Source organism: Armigeres subalbatus, chromosome 2 (assembly GCF_024139115.2).
Source record: "Armigeres subalbatus isolate Guangzhou_Male chromosome 2, GZ_Asu_2, whole genome shotgun sequence".
Classification (NCBI taxonomy): Eukaryota; Metazoa; Arthropoda; class Insecta; order Diptera; family Culicidae; genus Armigeres; species Armigeres subalbatus.
In genome coordinates this window covers 404,112,146-404,138,145 of record NC_085140.1, presented here as the reverse complement: position 1 = coordinate 404,138,145, position 26,000 = coordinate 404,112,146, and the positions used below count along the sequence as shown (strand labels likewise).

Below are 26,000 nucleotides of genomic sequence, written 5' to 3'. Positions count from 1 at the left end.
CCGAAGTTTACAATTGAATAGACTAAAAGTAGAGAGTTGTAAATGACATTCTGTTCTCATTCTCAGCAATTTTTGAAATTGTTTGTGCGTTGTTCATGATAAATGTGAAAATTCATGGAAAGCTCGTGATTTCTTGAACTTGAACTAAGAGTTATGGTCAACTTTCCCTTTTACATCTCTAAATGTTTTTGAACATTATTTTGCCAATACTCCTTCATGCTCGTTTGTGCTCACTCTAGAGTTTACGATGCAGCTAGCTGAAATTGGACTTAAAGATACCATTGCGGTTGCCGATTCTATATGAGAAAAAGGTTATCGGGCTCTATCTCAGTTGGTGAAAACTTCTAACAATAAACTTGTAAATATATGAGCACTTTGATATTCCATACACAGCTACTGCATCTGATTTTTTATTTCAATTTACGAAAAGCACTTATCACGAACGGAATAAGGATATTAAAGTTTCCTCTCTTTCTTTACATACTCCTTCCAAGAGGCATAAATGTCTAACAAAAACACATCAAAGCAAGATTTATTTTCCTGTTACGATGGTCTTCGGAAATTTTCACGCCTATTATAAGCATAAATTCAATTCAAGACGGTTAATATCACTCGAGCGATAAGGCGGTCGTTGAGCTCTATGATGCTGAAAATTCGGTAGTGTTTCTGAGAAAGATTACTACTTGGTCCTTCTACAAAAAGGAACCACCACCAAAGCATATTCCTGTGTCCGCCGTTCAAAAGGGAGCATTATTGCATGTCACGCCTCCAAAATTGCCACTTAGTGAATTAATTTTCAATTTATTCCCATTTTGCAATGCCTTCCAATCGACGCGAACAGCCACTGGACCGGGACCAACCGAACGGTAGACCTCAGTGGCGTTTCACGGTGTTCGCCCAGGACGAAGGCGGCGAGGGTCTGGTGGGCTACGCGGACGTGCAGGTCAACCTGAAGGACATCAACGACAACGCTCCCATCTTCCCGCAGGGTGTCTACTTTGGTAACGTTACTGAGAACGGAACCGCCGGCATGGTTGTAATGACGATGACTGCCGTCGATTATGACGATCCAAATGAGGGTAAGTGTTTAATTTTGCGCTGTTGCTTATGATGAATTGTAATTGTGACATACGACGATCATTGAATCCGCCACAGGTACGAACGCAAAGCTGATATATTCGATCGAAAAGAATGTGATAGAAGAGGAGACGGGCTCACCGATATTCGAAATCGAAGCTGACACAGGTGTCATCAAAACGGCCGTGTGTTGTTTGGATCGGGAACGAACGCCGGATTATTCCATACAGGTGGTAGCGATGGATGGAGGGGGGTTGAAAGGGACTGGGACGGCCTCTATACGCGTCAAGGATATAAACGACATGCCGCCGCAGTTTACCAAAGACGAATGGTTCACCGAGGTGGATGAAACGGACGGCACAAACCTGCCGGAAATGCCCATTCTCACGGTGACGGTTCACGATGAGGACGAAACTAATAAGTTCCAATACAAGGTGATTGATAACAGTGGCTACGGAGCGGACAAGTTCACCATGGTTCGAAACAACGACGGCACGGGAAGCTTGAAGATCGTTCAGCCACTGGATTATGAAGACCAACTACAGAGCAATGGGTTCCGGTTCCGGATACAGGTGAACGATAAGGGAGAAGACAATGACAATGACAAATACCACGTGGCATACTCGTGGGTGGTTGTGAAACTTAGAGATATTAACGATAACAAACCTCAATTCGAACGACCGAACATTGAAGTTTCGGTGTACGAAAACGCTGACGTAGGCAAAACTTTGGAAACGTTCAAAGCCACCGACCCGGATCAGGGTGGTCGAAGTAAAGTTTCTTATGCAATTGATCGGTCATCCGACCGACAGCGACAATTCTCGATTAACCAAGAAGGCACCGTTACTATCCAACGGCAGTTGGATCGTGAAGTTACACCCCGGCATCAGGTGAAAATCCTCGCAATCGATGACGGCATTCCACCGAAAACCGCCACCGCCACATTGACCGTAATTGTTCAGGATATCAACGATAATCCACCCAAGTTCCTCAAAGACTACCGACCGGTTCTGCCGGAACATGTTCCTCCCCGAAAGGTTGTAGAAATTCTAGCCACCGATGATGACGATCGCTCCAAGAGCAATGGACCGCCGTTCCAGTTCCGATTGGACCCTGGAGCAGACGACATCATTCGGGCTTCATTCAAGGTTGAACAGGACCAGAAGGGCGCCAACGGTGACGGTATGGCGATTGTGTCCTCACTGCGATCATTCGACCGGGAGCAACAGAAAGAGTACCTGATTCCGATCGTGATCAAAGATCACGGTAATCCAGCAATGACCGGTACCAGCACCTTGACGGTGGTGATAGGAGACGTGAACGACAATAAGATGCAACCCGGTGCGAAGGAGATATTCGTGTACAATTATTTGGGGCAGGCGCCGGATACGCAGATAGGAAGGGTCTACGTGTACGATCTGGACGACTGGGATCTTCCGGATAAGAAGTTCCACTGGGAGACGAATCACGAGCACCCAAGGTTCAAGCTGGATGAGGACACGGGCATGATAACGATGCGAACGGGAACGAAGGATGGGCGGTATAATTTACGGTTCAAGGTGTATGATCGGAAGCATACGCAGGCAGATGTGCCGGCGAACGTTACGGTTACGGTGCGGGAGATTCCCCACGATGCGGTGATCAACAGTGGGTCAATTCGGATAGCGGGTATAACAGATGAGGATTTCATACGGGTGTGGAACTACAAAACTCAAACGGTAGCGAAGAGTAAGTTGGATCGGTTTAAGGATAAGTTGGCAGATTTGTTGAATACGGACAGAGAGAACGTGGACGTGTTTAGTGTACAGCTGAGGAGAAAGCATCCTCCCCTAACAGATGTGAGATTTTCGGCGCATGGCTCACCTTATTACAAACCCGTGCGGCTGAATGGAATTGTGCTGATGCATCGAGAGGAGATTGAGAAGGATGTGGGCATTAACATTACCATGGTTGGAATCGACGAGTGCTTGTACGAGAATCAGATGTGCGAAGGGTCGTGTACGAACACGTTGGACATTAGCTCGCTGCCATATATGGTGAATGCGAACAAGACTTCGCTGGTTGGTGTGAGGGTGGATGTGCTGGCTGAATGCACGTGCGGCGCGAGAAACTTCAGTAAAGCGGAGTCGTGCCGTTCGTCTCCGTGCTATAACGGCGGTCGTTGTATGGAAACTCGCTACGGGTTGACTTGCTCGTGTCCTACAGGGTACACAGGGCCACGTTGCCAGCAAACGACGAGAAGCTTCCGAGGCAATGGCTGGGCGTGGTATCCACCACTGGATATGTGCGACGATTCGCATTTAAGTTTCGAGTTTATTACGCGAAAATCTGACGGTCTGCTGCTGTACAATGGACCGATTGTACCACCGGAGCGAGATGAGTTGCTCGTGTCTGATTTCATTTCCGTCGAGCTGGAGAGAGGTTACCCAAGACTGCTGATTGACTTTGGTTCCGGCACGCTGGAGCTGAGAGTCAAGACGAAAACTACCCTGGACAATGGCGAGTGGCACAGGCTGGACATATTCTGGGATACGGAGAACGTCCGAATGGTTGTGGATTATTGTAAATCGGCGGAAGTGAACGAGATGGAGGATGGATCAACGCCAGAGTTCGATGATGCAACTTGCCAAGCACGGGGAACTATACCGCCGTTCAATGAGTACTTAAATGTGAACGCTCCTCTACAGATTGGAGGTTTCTATCGAGAACAGTTTGATCCGACCCACTATAGGTGGAATTATATGCCGATGGGCAAAGGATTCGATGGTTGTATAAAGAATCTGGTGCATAATAGTAAATTGTATGACTTGGCGCATCCTGGACTGTCTCGGAATAGTGTGGCAGGTTGTCCACAGACGGAGGAAGTATGCAGTCAGAGTGAACAAACTTCCCGATGCTGGGAGCATGGAAACTGCGTGGGTAGCTTCACGGAAGCAAGGTGTCAGTGCCGACCGGGATGGACTGGTCCAGCTTGTAACATCCCAACGATACCGACAACGTTTAAGCAGCAGAGTTATGTGAAGTATGCGCTTAGCTTTGAACCGGATCGCTTTAGTACGCTGGTTCAGTTGAGGTTCAGAACGAGAGAACAGCATGGTGAATTGTTCCGAGTTAGTGATCAGCACAATCGCGAGTACGGAATACTGGAGATCAAGGATGCTCGGTTACGGTTCCGGTACAATCTAAATTCTCTACGAACGGAAGAACGAGATATTTGGCTGAACGCGATTGCCGTAGATGACGGACAGTGGCATGTGGTGAGGGTGAATCGTCACGGTTCCGCTGCAACACTGGAGCTGGATGGCGGTGAAGGAAGGAGATACAACGAGACGTTCACGTTTGAAGGGCATCAGTGGTTGCTGGTGGATAAGCAGGAAGGTGTCTACGCTGGTGGTAAAGCAGAATATACTGGCGTGCGGACGTTTGAGGTGTACGCCGACTACCAAAAGAGCTGTTTGGATGATATAAGGTGAGTGCGAAAGGTGTTGACAACTGAATTCTAATTAATATGAACTTCATATTTCTCATCCAGACTCGAAGGTAAACATTTGCCGCTTCCACCGGCTATGAACGGAACCCAGTGGGGTCAGGCAACCATGGCCCGCAATCTCGAACGAAACTGTCCATCCAATAAGCCATGTGCCAATGTCATCTGTCCGGATCCATTCGAATGTGTGGATCTGTGGAATGAATACGAGTGCACGTAAGTACTCTCATATATTTGCATTGCAGAACCAGAAAAACAGACCACCCCATAAATCAGACTTCATCGCATAACTCATCATCCGAACATAACATTCACGTGCTTTCTTTCACCCTTGTTTATTATTCATCCATGTTTTGAACATCCTCGGGTCGTTTGGACTACCCTTACTTGGGACGAGGATCTGTCGGACGCGACCGTCACCGCCTTTTCTCATACATAATAAAATCCGCCGAGCTTCATCAGTTCAGCTGGACGTTCATAAACCAGAGAAAAACGGAGACATATGACAAGGCAACGACATCCAAACCACATCAACCATGCACAATTCATGATAGCTAGTACCGTGCTCGGCAATCCATTTCATAAATCTCATCATATTTTTATTCCCAAACCACCATCGACCGTGCTGCTGCCTTCAGTCAAAGTTGGTCAAGCAAATCCGTGAGCCAACGTCAACCGACGGTGACGGTGGCGGTTGACTTGACTTACGAACCATAAAATATAAATTCTTTCATCTCATATTGGCATCGACGAGAATTCCAACAACATAACTTTGATTGTTAGTAGCGCTTTGTGGGCGCTGGCTCTATCGGATTCTAGCTTCCGATAAGTGGATAGATTGTTATTCATCGTAAAACTATGAGACCAACTACATATTAATAGATGTGTGATCGTAATTCATTCTTCGATGCTACATGAGTGGATGAAATGGATTATTTGTTACGAACTAGAACTCGAATGTAAAATGGTTGAAAGACTGAATTTCATTTTCCACTGAGACCTGTTTACTCATCATATGTCATAACTTTTTTTGTGTGATATGATTTGAAATTTTAATTTGCGTTTGTTGTTCTAATGCATTCATGTGAGTTTTTTTTTCCTTTCGCTAACATATCAAGTAAAACACATCCATTAAAAAAGACAACCATATCATCACATCCCATCCTGGAGAACTCCCATTGTGTGAACCTATTTTCCCAAGAAGTATTATTTTTCGTGTGCTTTTGTGTGTGATGGTTCCATTACTTTACGAAAAAAAACCCTCGTTACAACCTCATTCCCAGAAAATTTCCTGCTTCCATGTGCACGTCGTCGTTAAGCTTCCGCAGATTTCGAAAGCCCAAACGATGATGAAAATTTGTCGGCACTACACACACCATCCATAATCCCAGTTTATAGAGACGACGGATATACCATTATTGTGATTCTCAAATTTTCATTATGGTGCTCTGCAGTGGATAGATTTCCGTTCGAAAGTGCTGTCACTCATAGAGAAAATAAATGTTGAAGACGTCTCGTCTTCTTGCCCGTATGTGAAGTTGGGGAAACAGCCAGTCGGTGTGAGCATAATGCATTGAGGTGCATAGCGTGATCAGATGCATTGGAGGTATAAATACGTTCCTGGTTTTTGTCATGGTGCTTTATGAAATTTGGTGAGCTACAAGATGAAGATGTTTGGAAAAATGTAGGTCTTTGCAAATTCGAAGTAAGATTTATGGTTGTCAATTTCACAAGGTCTCGTAAAACATAGATCGACATCGTTTTGAACAATTCTTGACATATATTTCCCAATGCAATTTGTCTTATCATTTGATTAGTTATCATGTCAGTTATCATTTGATTTAATTTAGTGTCAGCCGCAGTACACATGTGATGAGGATGAGCACACAGGTTATCAAAACGTGTTCTAATCAACAAATGTTAGAGCAAAGACAGATAATCAAACAAACCATGTCTAGTTAGAATAGCACAGCCTCTCATAAAATTTTGAATCTATGTAATGTGATAATAAAAAAAAAAAAACAAAATAAACCATCAAAAACAATGTAGCCAAGCACCAATTAGTTAAAAGCTTAGGATGGAGAAAACAAGAAAGAGTCTGTTTTTTAGCTCCATACGAAACGAATAGATTTGCGTATACAAAAATGTTCACAGGAAGGGTTTGATGAAGCAGTTACTTTTATTACCCTTTCGTTAGCACTTAGGACATTGCCGCCTTGTAGCTGACTACAGTTTTTAACTGAATGACTTCTAAGTCTTATTTGCATTCGTATACGATGAGGCTAATATGAAGGAAGTAATCCTGGAGTGTAAAAGTGTGAAATGATTTTTTGCATCAGGTTAGTTAAAGGTAAACCGTAGTAAATCGTAATCCAGCTCATGTCAGGAATATTATCTTCCACGAAAATTTTTAGAATATTTTTGAGGAAAATTTTACGGAACTTCCAAAGAAATTTAAACGGAACTTGAGTAAGAAAATTTTCCAAATTGCCTTCGGCAAATGTTTCCAAATTGCGCAAAAAATGCTTCTGAATTTTATTTTAAAGAAATAGTCCATCGTCAATGGTCCCGAACGATTTTTTTTCTGAATTTCCACGGTAAATTTTCCCAGTGATTTTTTTGTAGATTCCAAAGGGAGATTTTCTCTAATTTCCAAGAGAAATTTTTCCGAATTTTAACGGGGGATGTTCCCGAATTTCCAAGGGAAATTTTCCCGAATTTCTACGCGAAATTTTCCCGACGGGATATTTTCCGAATTTCCTTGAAGATTTTATCCAAATTTCCAAGATAGATTTCCACTGAAAATTTTCTCGGCATTTTCTCGAATTTCCACGGACAATTTTTCCGAACTTTCCTAGGGAAATATCCAAAGAGAAACTTCCATGAATTTCCACTAGAATGTTTTTTTTCCGAATTTCCACGGAAAATTTTCCGGAATTTTCATGGAAAATTTACCCAAATTTCCAATGGAGATTTTTCCGAACTTTCAAGAGAAATTCATACGGGAGTTTTTCCGAAATTACATTGGAAAATTTTCCCAAACTTCCACCAAAAATTTCTAAATTTCCACGAAAATTTTCCCGGAATTTCACGAAAACTCCTGTCGTGTTTCCACTGGAAATTTTAAAGAATTTACAAGGAAATTCTTTTAAATTTCTACAAGAAATTCTCGTGAATTTTCTCCCTCTTAGAAGAAGGCTTCCGCTCCGAGCCTCTTGAATGGAGGCTTCCGAGCCTCTTGAAAGGAGGCTTCCGAGCCTCTTGAAAGGAGGCATCCGAGCCTCTTGAAAGGAGGCATCCGAGCCTCTTGAAAGAAGGCTCCCAAGCATTTTGAATGGAGGCATCTGAGACTCTTGAAATGATGCATCTAAGCCGCTTGAAAGAAGGCATCTGAGCCTCTTGAAAGGAGGCATCTGAGCCTCTCGAAAGGAGGCATCTGAGCCTCTCGAAAGGAGGCGTCTGAGGCCTCTTGAAAGGAGGCATCTGAGGCCTCTTGAAAGGAGGCATCTGAGCCTCTTGAAAGGAGGCATCTGAGCCTCTTGAAAGGAGGCATCTGAGCCTCTTGAAGGAGGCATCTGAGCCTCTTGAAAGGAGGCATCTGTGCCTCTTGAAAGGAGGCATCTGAGCCTCTTGAAAGGAAGCATCTGAGCCTCTTGAAAGGAGGCATCTGAGGCCTCTTGAAAGGAGGCTTCTGAGCTCTTGAAAGGAGGCATCTGAGCCTCTTGAAAGGAGGCATCTGAGCCTCTTGAAAGGAGGCATCTGAGCCTCTTGAAAGGAGGCATCTGAGCCTCTTGAAAGGAGGCATCTGAGCCTCTTGAAAGGAGGCATCTGAGCCTCTTGAAAGGAGGCATCAGAGCCTCTTGAAAGGAAACATCTGAGCCTCTTGAAAGGAGGCATCTGAGCCTCTTGAAAGGAGGCTACTGTTCCTCTTAAAAGGAGGCTTTTGGGCCTCTTGAAAGGAGGCTTCTGGGCCTCTTGAAAGAAGGCTTCTGAGCCTCTTGAAAGGAGGCTCTGAGCCTCTTGAAAGGAGGCTTGAGCCTCTTGAAAGGAGGCTTCTGAGCCTCTTGAAAGGAGGCTTCTGAGCCTCTTGAAAGGAGGCCTGAGCCTCTTGAAAGGAGGCCTGAGCCTCTTGAAAGGAGGCTTCTGAGCCTCTTGAAAGGAGGCTTCTGAGCCTCTTGAAAGGAGGCTTCTGAGCCTCTTGAAAGGAGGCCTGAGCCTCTTGAAAGAAGGCTTCCGAGCCTCTTGAAAGAAGGCCTGAGCCTCTTGAAAGGAGGCTACTGAGTCTCTTGAAAGGAGGCTTCCAGGCCTTTTGAAAGGAGGCTTCTGAGCCTCTTGAAAGGAGGCTTCTGAGCCTCTTGAAAAGAGGCTCTGAGCCTCTTGAAAGAAGCCTGAGCCTCTTGAAAGAAGCTTCTGAGCCTCTTGAAAGAAGCCTGAGCCTCTTGAAAGGAGGCTTCTGAGCCTCTTGAAAGGAGGCCTGGAGCCTCTTGAAAGGAGGCTTTGAGTTTCTTGAAAGGAGGCTTGAGCCTCTTGAAAGGAGGCTTCTGAGCCTCTTGAAAGGAGGCTTCTGAGCCTCTTGAAAAGAAGCTTCCTGAGCCTCTTGAAAGGAGGCTTCTGAGCCTCTTGAAGGAGGCTTCTGAGCCTCTTGAAAGAAGGCTTCTGAGCCTCTTGAAAGAAGGCCTGAGCCTCTTGAAAGGAGGCTACTGAGTCTCTTGAAAGGAGGCTACTGAGTCTCTTGAAAGGAGGCTTCTGAGCCTTTTGAAAGGAGGCTCCTGAGCATCTTGAAAGGACGCTTCTTAGCCTCTTGAAAGAGGCTCTGAGCCTCTTGAAAGAAGCTTCTGAGCCTCTTGAAAAGAGGCCTGAGCCTCTTGAAAGAGGCCTGAGCCTCTTGAAAGAAGCTTCCTGAGCCTCTTGAAAGAGGCTCTGAGCCTCTTGAAAGGAGGCTCCTGAGCCTCTTGAAAGGAGGCCTGAACCTCTTGAAAGGAGGCTTCTGAGTTTCTTGAAAGGAGGCTTCTGAGCCTCTTGAAAGGAGGCCTGAGCCTCTTGAAAGAGGCTTCCTGAGCCTCTTGAAAAGAAGCCCGAGCCTCTTGAAAGGAGGCTTCTGAGCCTCTTGAAAAGAAGCTTCTGAGCCTCTTGAAAAGAGGCTTCCGAGCCTCTTGAAAAGAGGCTTCCGAGCCTCTTGAAAAGAAGCTTCCGAGCCTCTTGAAAAGAGGCTTCCGAGCCTCTTGAAAGGAGGCTTCCGAACCTCTTAAAAGGAGGCTTCCGAGTTTCTTGAAAGGAGGCTTCCGAGCCTCTTGAAAGGAGGCTTCCGAGACTCCAGGCTGAGAACCGCTGTTCTATTGGAACATATTTTCTTCAAAACGCATTTTATCAAAGCAGACTTAAAAAATAATAACAATACGTTTTTTCTTGACATCAAGTATTTCGCAAAATAGCGAAAAACTGCATCGAAATCAAAAATATTATTTCGTTTGCCTGTTCGACATGGTCATACACTTTCGCATACAATGCGCACATATCATGGAAAAGAATTTCTTGTTATTTGAGCATTTTTTCCCCTGTTCGATGTTGAATTGAATATTTCCGCAGAACAAGAAAGCAGTCGATAAATTATGAGAAAAAAAATTGCAATGAAAACCATTCATTGTCGCCCCTGCCGCTGGCAGCGAAAATGGGGAGAAAAATATCCTCTCATAATGACCGGTGATAAAATCGATGAAGGATAGGCCAGGAAGCGGTAAATTGCGAGCATTTCAGAACAAGTCCTAGCTAGGATTTACGTGGAATCGTATTCGATGGAATGTAAAGCGGGCGTTGCATTCCGTGGGGATTAATGAAGAATTTGCATACCATTGGTGCGATATGATCAAATGAATGAATTGGACACAATTATTAGACCGCTCGGTTACATTCGCTCTATTGAAATTTCCACGTATCACGTTCGAGCAAAAATAGATACTGGGAAAATCAACATCAGAGACAATATCCCATGTTTAGCTAGTGATGTGGTTTTCAATTTTGAGATGATTGAATTGCAGACGGTAATTATTTATTATTATTGTGCGCTCACATTTAAGCAACTTAATCAACGAACAAATAATTGCTTTCAGAATAATATAAATTTGTGACGCTGAGTTTCTCGAGTTGAAAGGAATTAAAGCAGAGCTCTGTCAAATGCTGAAACATTTAGCAAAAAAAAGATCATCCATTCATCTAAATCTGTTTTTGTTTTGTTGCCTGGTTGACTGTTTTTTACTTCAGACTAGCTCTCGTTTAAACATAAACCTTTTCCCTGGATATCGCGTAGCGATGGCAAGGGGAAAGTCTTAGAAATATTTCAAGAATGTATTAAAAAGCAGGAAAAAATGTGCGATTAGGTCGCTGCGCAACATCGAAAATTAAGAAAACGATATGAATAATTTATCACACAACCCTCTCGTACCCTCACAACGAGATGGTTCCAGCTCACGGGCATACTTTGCGATTACATGCCAAGCGTAAATATCCTCCCAGTTTAAGTGATTCTCGTTTGGGCGTAAATTTTTGCTAAGAAGTAACGAGAACAGCATCACGCTTTAATGGGTGTAATGAGGGCACTGGTATGGAAATGGCGCGGCGATCTTATTTTGCTGGGATTTGTACATTTTGTGGTACATCAAAAGCAGTTGAGAAGCTAAGAAAATTCTATTGAATTTCAAGGCAACGCGGTGGTTGGTCAGTTGAATAACTTGTTAATGTCAAGGCAACCGTCTCCATCAATAATTGTAATCAAAACCAACAATCAAGACGGAAGAAACATCATTGATTGCGTTCACGGTTCTGCTATTTCCATCGTCTCTCAACTGTAATCTCGAGGCATAAAATGTAATCACAATATCTCTTCCTTAAACACCCCAGAATCCGCATGAATTCCTCCTTTTATTATCCCATTTATGCCACAATCATTCATATTCCTATCAGCATCATCATCTAACGTCTATCCGTTCCTTCAACGTGTTCACATTATCATCCAACTAACTGAGGTTTTGTGGCCGCTTTTTCATCCGACTCTCTTTTTCACACTAACAAACGTTCTCTAACCCCACTCGTCCCAACTAACGACCTTTCGATAACAGTTGCGGTGAAGGTCGTGTCATGTCGCCCGACGGCAAAGGATGCATGGACCGGAACGAGTGTCTGGATTTGCCCTGCCTGAACGGCGGCATCTGCATCAATCAGGAGCCGAAGCTGCGCTACCGCTGCGATTGCCCCGATGGGTTCTGGGGCGAGAACTGCGAACTCATCCAGGAGGGCCAGACGCTGAAGCTGAGCATGGGCGCGCTGGCCGCCATTCTTGTGTGTCTGCTAATAATATTGAGTGAGCAATTCTCGTGTTACATTGATTTTGTTTTTTTCAGCCGTTTAGCTTTTCTGGTTGCTACTCCGAACTTCGATTTATTTGATTTGTACATAAATATTGTATTCGTTACATAACTAACCATAATGTTAGACGTTCGTAGTTTTATGGCACTGTTTGCATGTTCCCGACACCGCCTTATCTCATTATCATTTTGAATTATGTATTAAATCTGAACGAAAACATTAGACCTGCTAGAAACGATCTCTGCCTTATTTAGTAGGGTGTGACAAAACTTAATGTTGGAGAAATCATTTTTATTTGCAAAACGGCTCCAATGATTTTTCCAACATTGTTTTATTTATGCGAACGACCCTATAGACAGCCTGTACAACCAAACCACAAATGACAATTACACAACGTTTTAAACTCACCGTACCGATGGGATGCGATGAAAAATAAACTTTAGCCTTAAGGTTGGTAAGTAAGCACCTAGAATAGCTAGTTTCATGTTTTTCGTTTTCTTTTCTTCTTGTTCTCGGTTTTATGGCACCATACAAAACTTTTTTATTTGCCTCGTGCTATCGTACCACAAAAATACACAAACAAACCAATTTCACCACCCTCACCACCAACTACCCGGTCGAAAAAACAACACGCACTTGAACACCACCCCCACCCCGTGTCAATGTGTCGCCGTTCTTGTTGTCGTATATGTCCTCAAAACCTGAAAAAAATATGTCGGTTGGCTGGTTGGTGGATCGAGCAGATGCCCAACGGGATACCAGAAGTCGGGCCCCCAGTGCGTTAACAGCAACGAGTGCCTGTGGCATCCATGCCAGAATGGGGGTCGCTGTCGCGATTACAGCCCGCCGAAGCGGTTCGAGTGCGTGTGCCCTCTGGGCTATACCGGAATGCACTGCGAGTTGGAACTGCTGGCCTCCGGAGTTTTGACACCGTCCAGGGGGTTTATCATCTCGCTGGTTGCGTGTGTCAGTACGCTGATACGTGAGTATGGCTTGTTGTTTTTTCCCCCTAGATCATAGCTTTAGCGTTAGTTAGGTTTCATGCACGTTAGCCACACAGAATGTGGACCGGAATACGTAATGGAATGGACAACAAAACTGAGGCGAGAGGGTTATCGGAGACTGATGCTGGATCATTTTGTTATCGTAGGCTTTGATACGGTTTCATTGCTGACGGAAATCGCATTCAAATAAACAAAATCCTTATTTATTATTTTCAAGTTCGTAGCTTTTAAAATTATTTTTAAAACAATTTTTTTTTCGCTATGCTCTTTAACTTTTTCCTGTCTCAACTCTTGAACCATTTACAAATAAGACACTTTCAAATTGCAATTTAAAAACATCATTTCTACGACCTTATTGTAATACGAACAAAATTGAAATATTTAGTGTTTATGGAACTTAAACCACGTACCACAAGCAAAACACATTATCCAATACCAATGAGGCAAAGTTGTATCGAAAATATCTCTTGATATCGACTCTACGCCATTGCTTCCCATTATTGCCACATAGAAATGTGCTCCACCCAGAAGATCCATTTTCGTAATACAAATAGCGCAAGCTTCGTCACAGTCGTCGTTCGATTTCATTGTTGTTACGACATTGTCGCTTCGGAAAAAAAGAAGCTAGTTCCGTATATTTTTTCCCTCGATTGCACGTACTCACACACAAACTCATCCTTTTTGCTTCATTTCCTTCTGGTAACGAGTCAGTTTGCACATTCCGCATCGCATCGCCATACCAATTGGTATGTTATTGCTATTTCCAGTTTAGTATTTCTATCATGGTGGCATCTAAGTGCTTGACTCAAGTTTTCGTTATTGTGTCCCTCCTAAAGAATAGAGACACTTCATAGGTAAAGTGTGTACAGTAGGGTGCAACTTATTTTCCAAATGTATTTGAAATTTCCAACATAGTTTCAACGAGCAATTAAGATCCAAATGGTTCGTGAGAAGAGCCCTCCATTCTAAAGATATCAAGATAATTTTCAAAACTTCCGTCAATGAATAAACTTTAGAAGTCAAGAGTTGAAATGTAAATATGAAAGGCATTTTTTATTCCCTATTTTATGCAAAGCATACACAATTTATAAGTTTTTAGAACATTGCTCGCCACTAAGCCTCACTCTTGTACACAGCGTGTGCTACTTCCGTTCCAACCATAAGTTCATTTCTTAGAAACAAACACAGGCTCTTACTACCCACCTAAGCGTGGAGACGCAACCGGAAGCTGCTTCAGTTTAAACTATTAACGGATCGAAACCAGCACAACATACTGATCTGCTTTCCCATCATTTTGTCCATTTTCTCTCGGTTTGCCCTATTGCCCATAATCCGCTTTTCCACCTGAACTGTAATACTGCCGTCCCGAATGTGGCCAACAACAACAACAACAGTCCTGGTATTGGTATTTGTGGTGTACAATCGGAGGCGTGAGTCGCACATCAAGTACCCGGGACCGGATGACGACGTCCGGGAGAACATCATCAACTACGACGACGAGGGCGGCGGCGAGGACGACATGACCGCCTACGATATCACCCCACTGCAGATCCCGATCGGACCGATGCCGGAGCTGACGCAGTGCAAAATGCCGCCTCTGATGTGTGAGTATAATACGATACGCGACCATATAGGCGACTCTTTCGGTGGCCTAATGGAATATTCCTTTTTTCCGAGTACTGAATTGAATTTTATGTCCATCACATTCTGTGTCTCTCGCTTTCTATTCACGAAACGCAGATCCGGTCATGACGATGGGACCCGGTCATGAGCCGAACGTGGGTATGTTCATCGAGGAGCACAAGAAGCGGGCGGACAGCGACCCGAATGCGCCACCGTTCGACGACCTGAGGAACTACGCGTACGAGGGCGGTGGCAGCACGGCCGGTTCGTTGAGCTCGCTACAATCAGGTGAGTGTTATTGTGTTCAGTTTTTGATTTAGGGAAGTTGTACTTCCGAGCTTACATCTAATAATTAAAATAGAGACGAGCCCACCGTATTTTGGTCTCTAATGATGGACCCGGACGATTCAGAAAGTCAACATGAACAATTGCATGATTAATCGATTGGGAATGTTCTCCAGTCGAGCAAACAACCTTTTATTCTGACAAGATCCTACTTTATTGAGTTATCTATTCCCTATTAGGATTTGAAAAGCAACAAGTTTGGAACGAATTCATTTAAAATTTGTTTTTATTTTCAATGTCATTCAATACTGTTTTATACTTTATTTTGTAGTTCGTTTTTCAGTCATTACTTTTACTTATAATTACTTTTGAGTATAAAAATGAGTGATTTATTGAACGTTATCTTGTTATAGATTCTTTTTGTCAGCTCAAACTGTACCTTTATTCATCGAGGGTCACCAAGTACTAGAAATCCTGGAAAGTCGAGTTTTGAAACTTCCTTCGCAATGTCGAAAGATGGGCTTTAATATGATGATTCGAATTGCAATGCATCTCCCTAACTAAGTTCACATGAGCTTTCTAGTTGATGTAGAAAACAATCAGTTTCCATGTTATCGAGGCGCATTCAGCAGCTCGACAGACTATGCAACTATGGTTGAACCTGCGTTCGGAGAATTTTGAAACCATATCCATTCAACAGTTTCATTATTAAGGTACCGACTGTAAATTTCGCTGAAAATCACAGCTGGCAGCAGCAGTGAAAAGAGAAAACAACAATGTTCCGAGCATCTAGTTTACGAGTCTCATTACTAAACGTATTTACCTGTATTTCTGTGTGCTGTACTGTCGTGAATCGCATATCTGTCCCATCTTTGGTGGGTTTCCTATTCACGGCAGTGTATCAAATCTGTTACTTTTTTGTTTCGAATTTTCACTATGGGTGCATTAAAGAATGGTAGTTTGGGGTCGACAGAATGTATGAGAAAACTATAAATTACGCAAGTTTATAGAAAATGTAAAACTTTAAGAAAAAAGTGATGATAAGATATAATGCATAATGGGGCCGTACACTAATTACGTAAGCAATTTTTCTGGATTTTTCAACCCCCACTTCCCCCCATGTAAGATTTTTCCTATACAAATCATTTTTATTTATATGAAGCGTTAGAAAAAGGCAGTCCCCCCTCTCTCCATAAGTGCGTACGTAATTAGTGTACGACCCCAATGTACATTATCTCCTGTACATAGCTTACGATAATAAGTGCTTTTATTTTGATAAAATTCATATGGGAGTACTGTACCAATATGGTGCAGCATATTTGTACTGTACAGGGCAGACCTAATTTTATCGTAAAGCACCAAGATATTTTTAGATGCATTTGTTTTTATATTCTGAGTTTGGAGTTGATGTTGTGGTTTATACATGTCCACCGTGGCCCTCCGTTAGATCCAGAACATCCGTAAAATGTCAAATAATCACGCCGAATACCGTGATCAGAAAATCATGGGAACTAAATTTTCAAACAGCTGGTTCTCAGCCGTCTCTCGACCGATTTTCACAATTCTTTTACGAATGTTTACCCATATCATCTAGTTTCACCGTACTGGTAAGGTATGTTTCTAGGGAAGCTCATTTTTTCCCTGGAGGGGCGTGAGTAAGGATGGTTTTTCCAAAATATAGTAAAATTTATTTTACATGACAAATTTCAGTGTGAACAACACTTACAGGTTCCAAAAATGTTTCATAACACTATTCTAGTATTGACTATACTATGTGTGAACAATATGTTTCTGCTGGACATTCCTAGCGACTCCAAAACGACCTCTATAACTGATGAAAGATGATATGCAAATTTTGCCGAAAAAAACTACGAAAACCCGTGCCAATGGAAATCCGTCATGTCCATGCCAGTTCGTAGAGGCCATATGTACGATATTTCACTCAGTTTTGCCCAAGCCAGATGTTCTCGGTTCTCCAAACTGTTCTGGAGTTTGGATCAATTGGTCTACCAGGTCAACTGCGCTCGATAGCTATTTGAAATCGACCAGTCATGTCCATACAAGTCTTTAGAGCCCACGAGTATGATTTGCAGCTCAGATATACCCAAACCAGATGTTCTAGGATCTACAATTGGTTTTGGAGTTTGGATTATTTGGTCTACCAGGTCAACTGCACTCGATAGCTATCTGAGATCAACCAGTCATGAACATTAGAGTGTTTCAAATTTTGACTTTTTTGCCCCCCAATGCTTAAACGATTACATTTGCCTTTTTATTAACCCACCTAAATTTTTAGCTAATTTGGATGTAAATTGAGTGAGCACACGCGATTTGAAGTTTGTATGAAAATTGCTATGAAAACAGTAACTTTCATGGAAAACGGTTCCCCAACGCTTCGCTTTAAGCTCTAAAAATATATGGGTACATCGACAACATAAGACATTTTACAAGGAAACAGGCTGTCTTTGTTGCGAAACGGTTTGATGCTCACGAGAAAAGTTATTAAGGAAATACTGAATCGTGGGAAGTGCAATTTAACACGTAAAAGAATAACATCAATATCAATAATAAGCATTTTTGTTTTCTTCATAACTATGCTTCCAAAAGAGAAATCGCTTCGCAACAACAAGTGCCTTTCAGCTTGAGAAGCATTCTGTGTAGGCAATGTGTTTATCATATTTAAATAGTTCATGGGCCACCTCACGGAACGGTCTTACACATAAGGGTCAGTTTTCACAGTAATTTCCATACAATCTTCAAATGACGTGTGCACAGTCAAATTACATCCAAAATTGCTAAAAATTTAGAAGGTTTATTAAAATGGTAAATGAAATCGTTTAAGCATCGGGGGGCAAAAAAGTCAAAATTTGAATCACTCTAATGAACATACAAGTCCGTACAGCCCATGCGTTTGATATTCCACTCAGTTTTTCTCAAACCAGATATTCTCGGTTCTCAAAACTATTGTGGACTTTGAATTAAGTGGTCTACCAGGTCAACTGCGCTCGATGCAAATCTGACAGCAACCAATCATATCCATGCAAATCCTGGAAGCACGAAACTCAGAAATGCCCAAACCAACCCTAGTAACATTTTGGTTTGATGCTGGTTTTATAACACTCCTGAAGAGTAAATTATGGTCTTCAAGAGCGTTTTAAAACTTGAAATGTTACTTGGGAAATGATCTAGGTTTTTCAACTGTTCCAAAGTTTGGATCAATTGGTCGCAAGTTCCTCTAGGAACTCCTCCGGAAGTTTTTCCGAGATTTTTTCTCGCAGTTCCTGCGGAAGATCCTCCTGGAATTTCCCTGGAAGTTTCTCCACGAATTCCTCCGGAAGTTCCTCTAGGAGTTCATTCGAAAGTTCCTCCAGGAATACCTCCGGAAAGTCCTCTAGGAATTCCTTCGGAAGTTCCTCCAAGAATTCCTCCGGAAGTTCATCCAGGAATTCTTCCGGAAGTTACTCCACGAGGTGGATGAATTTCAGCTGTAAATTTTGTAGTTCAATTTTCAGAGTGGCTTTCATTCGTGAATAATGGCGTTGACAATTTTATTTCATCATCGACTTTTCGATCCGGAGATGGGATCTTCTTGAGAAGTTCCTTCTTCACCTTACCCCTTCTTCCTTCTCTCTTCTTGCATCTTCCTCCTTCTATTTGTCTTCTTCCTCCTTCTATCTGTCTTCTTTCTTCTTCTATCTGTCTCATTCCTTTTTCCTGCTTCCTTCTTCCTTCTCTCTTCTTGCATCTTCCTTCTTCCTGCTTACTTCTTCCTTCTTCCTTTTTATTTCTTCCTTCTTCCTTATTCCTTATTCCTTGTTCCTTCTTCCTTCTTCCTGCTTCCTTCTTTCTTCTTTCTTCCTCCTTCTTCCTTCTTTTTTCTTCCCTCTTCTTTCTACATTCTTCCTTCTTCCTTCTTTCTTCTCCCTTCTTCCTTCTTCTTTTTTCCTTCTTCTTTCTTCCTTTTTCCTTCTTCCTTCTTCCTTCTTCCTTGTCCCTTCTTCCTCCCTCCTTCCTTCTTCATTCTTCCTTCTTCCTTTTTCCTTCTTCCTTCTTCCTTCTTCCTTCTTTATTCTTCCTTCTTCCATCTTCCGTCTTCCATGTTCCTTCTTCCTTCTTCCTTCGTTCTTTCTCCTTCCTTTTTCCTACTTCCTTCTTCCTTTTTCCTGCTTCCTTCTTCTTCTTCTTTTTTCCTTCTTCTTTCTTCAATCTACCTTCTTCCTTCTTCCTTCTGCCTTTTTCCTTCTTCCTTTTTCCTTCTTCCTTTTCTTTCTTCTTTCTTCCCTCTTCTTTACACCTTCTTCCCTCTTCTTTCTACCTTCTTTCTTCTTCTTTCTTCATTCTTCTTTCTTCCGTTTTCTTCCTTCTTTCTCTCGTCTTCCTTTATTCTACTTCTTTCTTTCTTTTTTCTTCTTCCTTCTTTCTTTTTCTTTCTAACTTTTTCCTTCGTCCTTCTTCTTTTTTACTTCTTCCTTTTTCCTTCTTCTTTCTTCCTTCTTCCTTCTTTCTTCTTCCTTCTTACTTCTTCCACCTTTTTCCTTTTTTCTTCTTCCGTTCTACTTATTCCTCAATTCGCACTACTCACTTCTCACTTCCCAGTTCTCATTCGGCCTAATGACCATTCAGCCTAATGACCCAGCATCCTTAACTTGACAGGAGGCACGGCGTGGGAAACGATAGGGGCAAAAAATGGCTGACTATATTTACTATTCAGCGTTAAAATGAATGAAACGAAGTTTATCAGCACTGCCAAAGGGAGAAACGGATTGGACAAATTGAGGCCGATTTGATATTAACTTTATTAGACACGCAACCTTGTAAGCTGGTATAACAAATACAAGTACAAAAATCACTCTGAAAGAATTACTGCTGGAAAATTTTATATTGGAATGAAAAAAGATATTCAAATAAAATTAATAAAAAATGGATGTTTGTTCTTGATTTCAGCATAACATATTAAAAGGGCCTCGGGCCAGATCGACTGATCGTCAAAAGGGTCGAGACTAAGAGTATGCGATAACAAACTTTTTCCTGACGGAATGAAACGAAACGAGATTCAAAATGTCAATGTTGATTCGAAACGAATCGAAACGAAACATAGATTTACTTTCGAGACTTCGGAACGATACAAAATCAAGGTCTATTTAGGAATTCGAAATTTTACGAAACAAAACGAAATTTTATTTATTTTCCGCGGCATTTTTATTGAATTGGTTTTACATTATGTACGCAACTCTGATTTAATTTTTTCGAAATCAAATAACTTCTTTGCGACCAATAGAGTTATAGTCAGTACTGGAATAAGTCGTGATCGTCATAAGACAGAGATCAAAGCGCCTTTTTCTATTTCAGGCGACCAAATGAAAGAATCGTGGGTTCTTTGATCAATTCGCATGAAGGACAGTCATGAAAGGATGTTGTGCTTTATTTTAAAATTAAAATTGCTAATTTATTTTTATAGATATATGCAAAGAATAGTGACTAGTCGATAAATTAATCATATTCTTTTAATTCACCGGGTTGAAAGTGGTAATAAGCACACTTTCATGCCCTGCCACGGGACAAATATTTTTTGAGATTTTTGTAGCATGCCATTCATCCTTTTTCTATAGATATTGAAAGGGGCAGATATGTAAACATCGCGTGACATCTCTCATTGAAAATGAGAAATTCCAGTACTGGTTATAGTAACAGAAGCAGTCTGTGATAAATTGCCGCATTCCCGTTTCTATACCATTGGTGATAAGGTAATACCCTTGGTAATACCCCATTCATCATGGAGTGTGTGCCTCCGAATCTGATCAGTTTTATATGAGTAGGTATATAAAAATATAGCAATTGTGAGATTTTTTTGCATTTGGATTCAAATTCTTTAAGAAAAACCTTATTTTACTTAAGAGTTATGTAACCATGCTGAAGCGTACTTCATATTATCTTACCAAACTAGTAAATGATTGCAAAGATTTTGTTTTTTATCTAGTTGGATACCCATTTATGTATCCACATCTGCCAGGCGTAAACGCAGAAAGAAAATTGTTAATAGCATACATTTGCTCTCTATAATAATCCTCTGCATCTTTCTAAAATGCACAAAGATATGTATTTCAGATTGTTTTTCAGAAATGTGATCGCAAAATTTTTATGGCAGCAGTTCGCCAGGTATGAAGAAATAATTTTTCCTTTCTCATACAAAACGTTGCACCAAAAGGCTTCCATTTCCTTCCAAATTCGACATTTTTATATGAGACTCGAAGACCCACAGTCTTTTATACGATCAGCTAGACGAACTGCTATTAGGAGAGAAAAATTAGTTTGACACTCATAGTTAAAAGAGACCAAGGGATGCTCTGCATCTCCGTGATCGCCACGGGAAAGGAATCATTGGTTAGCTGAACAGGTAATTCAAGAGAAGCCACCTTGGTAAGCGACTAAATGTTTATTGTTAGCAAAGTTATTTTGAAAACTTGAAAACGAAAACCGTGTTTCAAATAAATCCAACGTAAAAGCAATGTGAACAAGGCGCTCTGAAAAAAAAACTTCCAAAGAGCCCTAGGAGTCCGCGCCATGGCTTTTTGACAAAGTCATAATGATCTGAGTCATATCTAATTACATTTACACACTGAGCCTGCCGTCTTAAATATTGAGTCGGGTTAATGCATATGTTGACATTAAAGTGATATTTCGGTGATATGTGATATTGTCGCTTGTTTTTTTTATCTCGCACATCAGTCTAGTCCATATCATCTAAAGTACGTCGTCGTAAGAAATCGCCCACAAACTGATATAAAATGATTAGATTCGGGGGCATAAATCAACAATAAGTTGCTTCAAAAGTGCTCCAAATACAAGGAACTGGTATGCATTTTCTATTATTTTACACAACTGTGCAATGACTCCCTAATTCCCAATGACGTATTAACAAGTACGCAACGTTTTATCTGTTAGTAAAATGCTGTTGATCGCAAAAAAGTTAATTAATTTTAAAATATTTAATTGTGTACATAATGCAAAAACGATTCAATAAAAAAATCTTTTTATTTCGTCAAATTTTGAATCAAATGGAACCTTGATTTCGTATCGTTATAAATTCACGGAAATGATTTATATTTCGTTTCGTTTCGAACTTGTTTTTTTTCTGTCAGGTACATTATCCACTGCACTGCTTCGTTTTGAACTTACATAGACATTCCAAATTTCGTTAGGTTTTTGAGTATTTAGCTAGAGTTGCAATTGTTATGTCTTCAGCTGAAACAATTCGGCATCGGTTTATATTGATCAAATCATCTATGGGGGCATTTTTGTTCTTGTTAAATTTATAACATATTGTCGAACATGGCGCAATCAAAACGATGAAATAAAAAGCTGCCGATTTTGCGACCTACCAGCCATAAAAACATGATCACACCCCACAGAAAATCCTTCTCCAATAACGATCAAAAATGTGCTCCCCTTTCTGCCCACAGGTACCGACGACGAGGTCCAAGAGTTCGACTACTTGGACGCGTGGGGTCCCCGCTTCGACAAGCTGGCCAACATGTACGGCGACCATCATCCGACCGAGCTCGACGAGCTCAATTAGGTAAGACATAGGATGGGAGGTGGTAGGGCCGTCTCGCCACCCACCCACCGAATCTAGTGCTAGTCATTGCGGTTCGTAAATCAGTCAGTCGAGCGCACACAAAGTTACAACTGAAGAATTGTGAACATCATCGTCGGTCATCGTCAGATAGTGAAGGGTGAAGACCTAATCAACACGTGGCAGTGGCCCCATCATCGCAAGCGGTTTCTGTTGTTCCCTCGAAAGAGACTGCCTCCTTCCTATTAGAACTATGAGAACGGGAAACAAGTGGATGACCGCTGCCTGCCGGTGGTGTTCCATGGACGACGGATGATTAGGTGGTTGAGGTTATGTTGAAAGTAACAGGATTTCAGTTGTATTTTATCTGATTGGTGGAAAGCACGATGATGAAGAAGATAGCGCGCAACTAAAGAAAGCTAAACCAAAGTTTAATTATTAACGTTGATGAAGGATGATGGGGAGAGCTCAAATGGTGGGATGTAGAGAGGAAAGCCAGCCATAAAATGATTCATTTTTTCTACTCTCGGGTAAACTTTAGTAAGTAAAAAGTGAAAAGTTTTCTTCTCACAGCTCTGCGTGGTAATGCCGAAGGTGAATCCGGGGGTGAGAAGGGGTTACCTCCTGCCAAAAGGGTTTCTCGCTATCATTTTCTTCGTGGATAGAAATCCGCTCGTTTTGAGCGATGAATATTATTATTCCAGTGATTCAGCTATATACTTATATCAACGAGATTTTAATGAGTGATGTTCTCGTTCGGGAGAGTTTTTTTTCGGTGAAATTTACACAAAAGAAGGAGAGACAAGCTCATATACACGAACAGTTATACAATACTCTTGAACAAAACAGACTAACATACACAAACAGTTACACAAACACGCATTTATACACAGTTGAACATGAATAGAAACACGTAACAAATCTAGGGTGTAATTATTTATTGTAATTTTATTTTCAAATCAAATGCCGTAACAATCGATAGTGAAGGATAAGAAATATTGTTTTAATTCAAACAAATTTAAGTAAGTATGAATAAGCGTTTCGTTACTTTAGTTTGTTATAATAATTCACTCAGTTTCGAATTTGATTTTACCCGGATCAAACACAATACGCTGTTCCTGTTTTTCGTCTTAAGTAAGTGAAAGTTTTTTAGTAGGAAAAACTGAATCGAAATATTGTTTTTATAAAACATCGTAAGCCTAGAAACTAAACACTAATACACAGACCTATGAAACGAGAACAAAAACATCAACAGAATATGGGAGAGGATCACAACACTCGCTCTAACATTTTTTGGAAAGCTCGAGATCGTCAACTTTATTCCAACCAAATCGATCTAGAAAAATAAGTGTTTTGAGTCCACACGGATATCAGACACGAATATAAAAACGAAAACGAAAGCTCGTAAACTTAACGATTAGTGTACTGTCTGCAAAACAACTCTAAGCTAAGTAAATCAAATATACAGCACAGAATGTGGATTTGTGGTAAATTAAGATCCATTGGCCGAAATCTACTAAAAAGTTTTCTGCAATACAGAAAGCAAAATTCGGAAACTGTGTGGCTAGAACAGACAAATTTTGACAGTAAAAAACCGTGGCAGAACACTAGAGTGTTTTTAAGGTAAATTTATTTATGTCGTAAGCTAATATTAACGAAAAAATGATATTGTACATCCAAAGACTGTAAACGTTTGTTCTTATAAAACTTTTCGTTCAATGTGATTTGAGTTCGAATTTTAAGATCGAATAGCGAATCATGCTGGTTCCCTAATTCGAAGAAACACAAAATGCTGATGACCATTTTGAGAATCCGAACCATGAGTTTCGAAGCATTTGGTTCATTCTCGTTTTGTACATATTGGAAGCTTCATATAACATTCTGAGACATTAAAATCAAGATCCCAATTCCCACAGTTCACACTTCATGATAGACAATTCACGCTAGTGAAGTATAAACGTTTCAAAAAAAATCAAAGACAGCCCCACATATACAAATGATTCCGTAAAACATTTTCTACATGCGAAAGAAAATGCAAGCAAACTGAATCTGTATTATTGAACATTATTATTATTATCTTAGGTGAAAAGGACAAAACAAACGATATTAATTAGTACGCTCATTAATATAGGAAAGATATTTAATCAATCGCCATTACAAAAATAGGAGTCAATGGAACCCATTTTAAACATTAACGTCACTCATTCACATTACTATTCGTTAGTAGAGTTCAGTTGGAACAGTTGCATTATCATCGTACTGAATCGAATTGGTTTGTCATATTTTGCTACTCTATCACCATTACACATTTACATCTACATACGCATGCGGACACAAGAGCACACTCTCAATACACATTCACATATCCTTCCATTCACGCAGTCTCGCAACTCATTCCAATAGCAATCAAATCTATCTCACAACCTCATCCCAGTAGCCATTGAAATTTTCACTCGAACTAAAACCAAAACAAACCAACACTGCGCGAAATAGAAAAAAAAATCCGAGTTAGTTAATTGAGAATCCATCTTTTTTATCAATGACGAAAGTTGAGAAAACAAGGTTATTCATTCCACACGTATGAACATGAACGAATGCAGTATCCTTTTGATAACAGATAAAATGCGATATAACTGTACTCGTAAGGCAAAAGCACTCAATTCCTAAACAGTGAAACCAAACAGACAAACTCAAACCGGGGTTCGTATGAGTAATGCTCACACAACCAAATACAGAAAAAAAAATAATGAAAATTTACACATTTTAGATGCAATTCAAAAATCGGAATGGAAATCACTGGTGTTACACACATAGAAGAAAAAAATAAATAAAACCGAAAAACTACCAAAATCCTAGTGTAAATATAGTGTTATAAAAAGTGAATGAAGAGATCGCGAGTGAACAGAAAGAAGAAAATTTGCTAAACACAAATAGGAGTAAAACAGAATGGTTAAGAAGTTATATTTCAAGACTATCTAGTTTTTTTTCCCTATACCCCCTTCAAAATGGTGTGTGGGGTGGGAGAAAAATACATTATGATAAAAAAAAGTGGAATAAAGACGAATTAAGAGTAAATAACCGAGAAAAAAAAGGAGAAAAGATAAAGGAAAATGTTACTTAGAGAAAATTTTAGAACGAACTAAAACACTCAAATACACACAAACACATACAAACACTCAAACTGGGAAAATTAAACTAAAACGAAACTAAACGGCAGTCACTCAATTACATTCAAAATGCGGGAGAAAGAAATACACATTCACACATAACACAAACAAAATCGACGACGTTCAATTATGGTTTAGAACAGAAAAAATGCTAAAAAAATAAAGGTACACCTTCGGAGCCAACACTCCGAATGGATGGATGAAATTGAATTAGCTTCGTTTTGCTTTCTTGAAGTGTATCCGAACGTTCCCAACAGGTAAGTATCTGGATATATCGATCAGTACAGCCAAAGCAGAAATCTTTTACAAAAAAATACTTACAATACAATTCTGCAAGGTTTTTATACAAAAGCTGTAAGCATCTTATATAAATACTGTATGCAAGAGCGTAGCCAGAAAATTAGTCTGAGGGGGTTTTCTACAGT

The 26,000-nt window shown here is 40.9% G+C and overlaps 1 protein-coding gene across 1 annotated transcript in view; it reads left to right on the top strand.

The window, feature by feature from the left end:
• The window catches only part of LOC134213332 (neural-cadherin), a 98,232-nt gene extending 72,447 nt beyond the window's left edge, over window positions 1-25,785 (top strand). Inside the window, exons 6-12 of the mRNA XM_062692316.1 lie at window positions 842-1,079; window positions 1,156-4,546; window positions 4,610-4,780; window positions 11,677-11,918; window positions 14,322-14,531; window positions 14,668-14,838; window positions 22,296-25,785. Coding sequence (XP_062548300.1) covers window positions 842-1,079; window positions 1,156-4,546; window positions 4,610-4,780; window positions 11,677-11,918; window positions 14,322-14,531; window positions 14,668-14,838; window positions 22,296-22,411 — 4,539 coding nt within the window. The 3' untranslated portion in view covers window positions 22,412-25,785. The remainder of the gene's footprint in view (window positions 1-841; window positions 1,080-1,155; window positions 4,547-4,609; window positions 4,781-11,676; window positions 11,919-14,321; window positions 14,532-14,667; window positions 14,839-22,295) is intronic.
• Window positions 25,786-26,000: the final 215 nt, after the last annotated feature.